Raw genomic sequence first — 6,000 nt, 5'->3', positions numbered from 1 at the left:
TGGATGCCGGACTGGTTTCGATAAGGCATGTACGGTATCAGCAATACAACTGCAGGGGTATTACTATTCCGGAGATATTCCCATTGTGTATTAGTGGGTCTCCTTGCTAGAGTTGGAGAGACAAAAAGAGACTTAGAGGTGACATTAGTTTTGGCTTCTAGTGTATCTGCTTCCTCCCTTCACAGCTAGTCTTATTTCCAGTTATTGTACATCATAAGTGCCATTGTTGATATTGCATACGCCAATGGGTAAGTACAGAAGCAGATGAAGCCCATATAACTAGAACACGGTCAACGTGTTCAGCCAGCCATGAATAGTTAGTTAACTAACTAGTTAAATAAGCTTTAAGAGGTGGGTAAGTGGATAAGTGGATAAGCGTTAAATAGAGACGAATACTTATGACACTACTACTGTGCCCATAGCGCACATCTATGCCGACAATGAGAAACTGTCTAAGCTTTCCTCCGAGTCGTTTCTCCTTTGCCGCTCACTGAGCCAACACCTTATTTCGCTGACGAACCTGCGTGCAGCGCCAACTTTTACGCCCTCCTTAACAAAAAACTCGAAGTCTTGGTCTTTGTCAATCTGTCTAAGATCCAGACAGTTCTCTAGTGCCACGTTGCCTGCTTTAGCAATTTCTGCTTTGAAAGCTGTGCGGCTCACACGGGATTCCTGCCAGGAAATGTATTCCTCGACAGCTATATCAAGCGGGCCGGAGATATCAATAGGGTCGGGGCAGACGGTTGATGTTGCAACATCAGAACTGGTCAAGAATGGATGTGTTGGTTGTGCCGGGTTGAGGTTAATGTTGATTGGAGGACATGTTGATCCTACCACGGATTGGGGGCACTCTTTCTTTTGCTTTTTATGGCGCTGTTCCTCTTCTGCATACATTTCTTGACGAAGATCATGAGGAATATCATCATGGTTCTCCAGTGTTCCACCTCTCTCAACAAACTTGATTAGACTTGTCAGGTGATGGGTTTTGAGCTTATAGTGCTTTTTTCCGACAGGGTCTTGCCAGCAATATTGCCCATTGTTGCGGCATGGTCGGCCAGGATAGCGCATTATTCTATACACATCGCGCCAAACCATGTGTGCCCCGGAGGCACGCTCGGCATCCATGCGAGTATCCCGCTCTGAAAGCATTCTCCTAGTGACCGATGACTTTCCTCTCTTATCGGTACTTCCCGTGAGTGGCCGGAGATCGGTGTCCTCTATATAGTTAATGGAGATACGAAGCTTGAGTCTTTTGCCCACACGTAATAGATTGCTCCACATTAGGAGCTGATTTTCTATGATTGTCCAATCAACATCAGTGCCGTCGAAAGTTTTGGTAAGGTCATCTTGCGAGCGGTCATTAACAGACACAATTATTTCAGTATCATCGGATATGATCCGTTGGTTACGCTTGACCTTTCGTTGCAGAGCCTTTTCGGCATTTTGTGTTATTTGCTCCCAGTACGAACCAGGTTTCAGAACCAGGTCTTGTTCGGTATCTTTCTTCACCACCCGATTATTTAGGGTCACCTTCCACTCGATCAGATAACGAATGTAGCTCGGTGATTGTTCATCATTTGCTTGTCTACCTCCCCGTTCGTCTACCTCGAGAAAATCCAGTTGATTGGACGGGCGTTGACGCAAGGGTGACGAACGTCCTTCAGGTACATGGTTGGAAGAAAAGCTAAATACGGATAGCGTACGTTCACGATCGAAGAAACCTGGGGTGGGGGCATACGACGGAGTCTGTTCCCATGTGCCGATTTGTTGAACTTGGGACACATAGTCATCACTCATAGGGCTCAACGCCATGCCCTCGAGGCAACAGATACCGCCGAGGAGCCTAATATTCGACGTGTCATGTTAGCCAGTTACAGAGGTCAGCAAGGGGGAGAGTTGCTAACAGGCCCAGAAGAATAATAATAAGGGCCATATGTTTTGGTTTCAACTGTGCAGCGATGCAGGGCTATGCTGACCACTGCCTGTCAGGGTTAGCCCGGAATAACCAAACTCCCAACTCTGGGACAGTGTACGAGATGATGTAGTTGGGGACAGGTGGCATGTTAGGCCGCCATGCGTGGCACACGCTAATTAGTCATCATAGAACCTTCCAGAGTACAGTGGTAATTATTACAATACGATACTCTAGCTTCCGTTTAATTACGTATTAATGGCAGAAATCATAAAACAAAGGAACATAGTTCTTCCGTCCACCATTCCATTATGGGTTAGCCCCTTCTTGGCACTCATATTTGGGAAACAAAAGAGTACGTAAGTGGTGACACCGTTTTCCGGAAATACTGTATGCCGGTTTGACGAAATAGTCGATGAGAAGGGGATTGTCGTCAACTATTGACTCGCTATGATGATGACCCACATTCCATCCACTCAGTAGATGACCCAAAACTATTTTACGGACGGTTCTAATAGGAATTGACCGAAAAGTTATTGTTGGCTGGGTTATTACCTTCTATCGTATCGACTATCAATGCATCACAGAGCTCTGCAACGGGATCTACCCCTCACGAGCTACTATTCGGTATGAAGTTGCGGTCTCTCTGGAACCTGCTCAAAGACATCTTTACGACGCACCAGGACTTTACTACCCGGATCGACGCAGCCGAAGCGCTTTCCTACGCCTCAGTCAGAATGAAGCAGTTATACGACTCGAAGCATACAAAGCCTCCGGTCTATGAGAAAGATCAGTATGCCTTCCTGCGGCTCCATAAGGGTTACACCATGCCATTGACGAAGTTACTCGGCAAGTACGCGCATCACTACGCAGGACCCTTTCGCATTGCCGAAGTAAAAGCAGGTGGTCTTGCGTGCAAGCTGGATCTTCCAAGCCACTGGAGAATCCACCCGGTTCAACCTGAACCTGCCTCAGCAGACCCCTTCGCTAGGCAACCCAATCACCCTGCAGAGGTTGCCGATGACGAATGGGAGGCGGAAAGGATCCCCGATAAGAGAATCGTGAAACGGGGTCGGTCCTTGACTGAATTGGTCGAATACTTGATCCGTTGGCTAGGTTACGGCGCTGAGCACGATCAATGGATACGTGCGGATGAGATGACTGCCGACGAGCTGGTAGAGGAGTTCGAGAAAAGTCTGGAATAGGAGTTTCTGGGACTGTTTTTCTTGTGTTCCAGTTTCCTATGTTCTGGTTTCCTCGTATTGTTTCATTCACTACCCTGTATTCACTTATCCCGACTCAGTTTCTAACTTCTCTTGCCTGACCTTGTTATCTTCTCTCGTTCTCACGCCGATCCTCTGCGGACCTTCATCCTCCGAGTCCTGAAGTTGCCTGACCCTTCTGCGAGTAACTCGAACCCTTGGTTTTATACCGATCAGAGTCATCTCTCCTCGTTTCCTTGCGCGTCATAATCATTGAGCTTCGGCATTCTCCGATCCCCTCTATCCGCCTCCAATGGCGCCATCCGCTAAGCTCGGCTTGGCGACGGCATTTGGGGTTGCTTTAGCACAATCACGCGATGGATTGCATAATCGACGTTGAACATTTTGTAACGTTGTTTAAAATTGATGAAAATGAATGATATTGTTAGAATATCTGACAATAGATGAGATATATACATGGTAGTAAGCCTCCGGCCTCAGTCTTCCAAAGGGATACGTAAGATTTAGTTATTACGTCTAACCTTTGAGTGATCGGCTTCTGAGTTCAACAGATACATTTCCTGCATCTATCACGCTATCATGAATTATTATGTAAAACCCCTCGAAGGATCGATTGCACAAACGCCGTCCAATATGGCTCAAGCCTCAAGCCCTAGATCGACTAAATCCTTCAACGGTATTCGATCGCAAGGAATATTTTAAAGCTTGCAATCTCTGATCCCTGTCGATGGATTGTTCCCCCTCCATTTATCTCGTCACTCGATAACCAAGCCTGATTTAAGATTGTGTGTCAAAGCACAATCGAGATAAACAATCAACATGGGGAAAGACGAAGCCCAGGTTTCTGGGCGCACTCCGGCCAAGACGATCCAGGAGAAATATGCCGATGTTACGCTCCACCTCATTGAAGAACATGGGGACAGTGTTGGACCGTTGACGGACGAGAAGGAGAAAAAACTGAGGAGAAAGCTGTACTGGAAGATCATGTTTCTGGTTTCGGTTATTAACCTCACTTTGTTTGTCCGTAAACTCCCGTATAATTTGAAGTTGCAGCTCGTTTACTAACTGCTCCCAGGTGGACAAGTCGACCCTTGGGTATGCAGCGATCCTAGGGCTTTTCGAGGAGACAGGCATCTCCAAAGCCCAATATAACAACTTGAACAGTTTCTTTTACGTCGGTTCGTTTTGATATATATCCAATCTTCTATGCCTTTTTAACCAAAACGACCAGGTTACCTGATCGGCCAATGGCCCGGCCACTACCTCATGCAACGTCTCCCTTTTGGCAGATTCGTTGCCGGCATCATCTTCTCCTGGGGCGTCCTTATCTTCCTGCACTGTGTCGCGGTCAAATATGGTGGTCTTATTGTCCTCCGCCTGCTCCTCGGCGCCGTCGAGGCTGTCGTGGTACCCGCGCTCGAAATCACCATCGGCATGTTCTTCAACCGCAAGGAGCAATCCTTCCTGCAGCCTATCCTATGGATCACTTGTGTCGGCGCCCCAATCCCCGCTGGCTTCATCTCATACGGCCTCCTCTTCAGCAAAGGCGCCATCCTGCCTTGGAAACTCTTCATGATCGTCATCGGCGGCTGGACAGTTCTTCTCTCTATCTGGGTCTGGTTCGACTACCCCAGCAACCCGGCGGAGGCGAGATTCCTCTCCACGGAAGAAAAGGTCCACGTTGTTCGCCGCGTACAATCGTCCCACCAGAGCTCCATAGAGCAGAAACAGTTCAAGCGCGCGCAGTTCATCGAGGCTCTCCGCGACCCCGTCTCGTGGCTCTTCGCTCTGCAGGCCTTCACCCTTATGTACTGCAATAATTTGAACTATGGTCAGCAGAATCTGTTGACTACTTCGATCGGCGTGTCAGATTTGGGTTCGACGCTTGTGGCCGCCGCCGGAGGAGGGTTCGGGACTGCGTTGTGTATCGTTGCCACGCTCGCGTTGAAGTATTTCCCGAAATACCTAGCGCTGCATAGTGCTGTTTGGTGTATTCTAGCGATGGCAGGTGGTATCGGGATGGTTGCTACTGCGTGGTCTGAGAAACTCGCACTCTTGGCGTGTATGCTCCTAGCGCAGAATACCTACAGCATTACGTATATTATTGCCCTGGGGTGGGCGACGTCTTCAGCGGCTGGGTATACAAAGAAGTTGACGCGGAATGGAATGTTCATGGTCGGTTATAGTGTGGGGAATTTGGTGTCGCCGCAGATTTGGGTCCCGAGTGCCGCGCCGAGATATTATGGGGCGTGGGTGAGTATGATTGTTGTCAGTTGGTTTGGCACGCCGGCCATTCTGGGCGTCGTGCATTGGATCTTGATGAAGAGGAATAAACAAAGGGCGCAGTGGGCGGCGGAATTGAGCGAGGACGAGAAGGAGGGGTGCGTGGAACAGGTGGATGAGAGTGGCCAGGTGGTGAGGAGGAAGGTGGATCTGGCGATGTTGGATTTGACGGATTTCGAGAATCGGTTGTTTGTGTATCCGATTTGATTGACCGGCTCTTTCTCTTGAATGGGGCTAGGATTGGGTGTCCTATTCTCGATAGGAATATATTCTCTTGTTACTGTCTTCCTAACACCGATCGGCGATACACTAGAAGTCGATAGAACATATGCCGATGACAGTAAAACCGAACTCGTTAGGGTTCTGTTTGTCATGTGCATTGAGTTTAGTTCATAACAACATCTTCCATCCATCATAGGCATATTGAGTAACTGATTGAAGTAGTACTGCTTTCTCAATAAAAGACGAAAGAAAGAAACCCCCAACAGAAGTAGTTAAAAACATGCAGAAAAATCAAGAAAACTAACAACCCACTAACTAGTATAAACCTCATCTTCAAACACTCACAACTTTCCCACTTTC

General features: G+C 48.0%; 3 protein-coding genes across 3 annotated transcripts; 2 read left to right on the top strand and 1 right to left on the bottom strand.

Annotated features, from left to right (window-relative positions):
* Positions 1-429: 429 nt before the first annotated feature.
* On the bottom strand, positions 430-1,933 carry KD926_002149 (uncharacterized protein; the record flags this gene model as incomplete). The annotated part of the gene is made up of 2 exons (XM_053093955.1): positions 430-1,843; positions 1,905-1,933. The coding sequence occupies 2 exons, from the start codon at positions 1,931-1,933 to the stop codon at positions 430-432; spliced, it is 1,443 nt and encodes a 480-aa protein (XP_052951221.1).
* Positions 1,934-2,541: 608 nt separating this feature from the next.
* Positions 2,542-3,117, top strand: KD926_002148 (chromo domain-containing protein; the record flags this gene model as incomplete). Its single annotated transcript, XM_053093954.1, has 1 exon — positions 2,542-3,117. One exon carries the CDS (start codon positions 2,542-2,544, stop codon positions 3,115-3,117), a length of 576 nt encoding a protein of 191 aa, XP_052951220.1.
* Positions 3,118-3,954: 837 nt separating this feature from the next.
* KD926_002147 (permease of the major facilitator superfamily) lies at positions 3,955-5,625 on the top strand (the record flags this gene model as incomplete). Its single annotated transcript, XM_053093953.1, has 3 exons — positions 3,955-4,155; positions 4,211-4,313; positions 4,367-5,625. 3 exons carry the CDS (start codon positions 3,955-3,957, stop codon positions 5,623-5,625), a joined length of 1,563 nt encoding a protein of 520 aa, XP_052951219.1.
* Positions 5,626-6,000: the final 375 nt, after the last annotated feature.

This window comes from Aspergillus affinis (assembly GCF_023601865.1).
Source record: "Aspergillus affinis strain CMG 70 chromosome Unknown NODE_145_length_84260_cov_87_737417, whole genome shotgun sequence".
NCBI lineage: Eukaryota > Fungi > Ascomycota > Eurotiomycetes > Eurotiales > Aspergillaceae > Aspergillus > Aspergillus affinis.
Note: the sequence above shows the minus strand (reverse complement) of the source record. Positions and strands in the feature narration are given on the sequence as shown.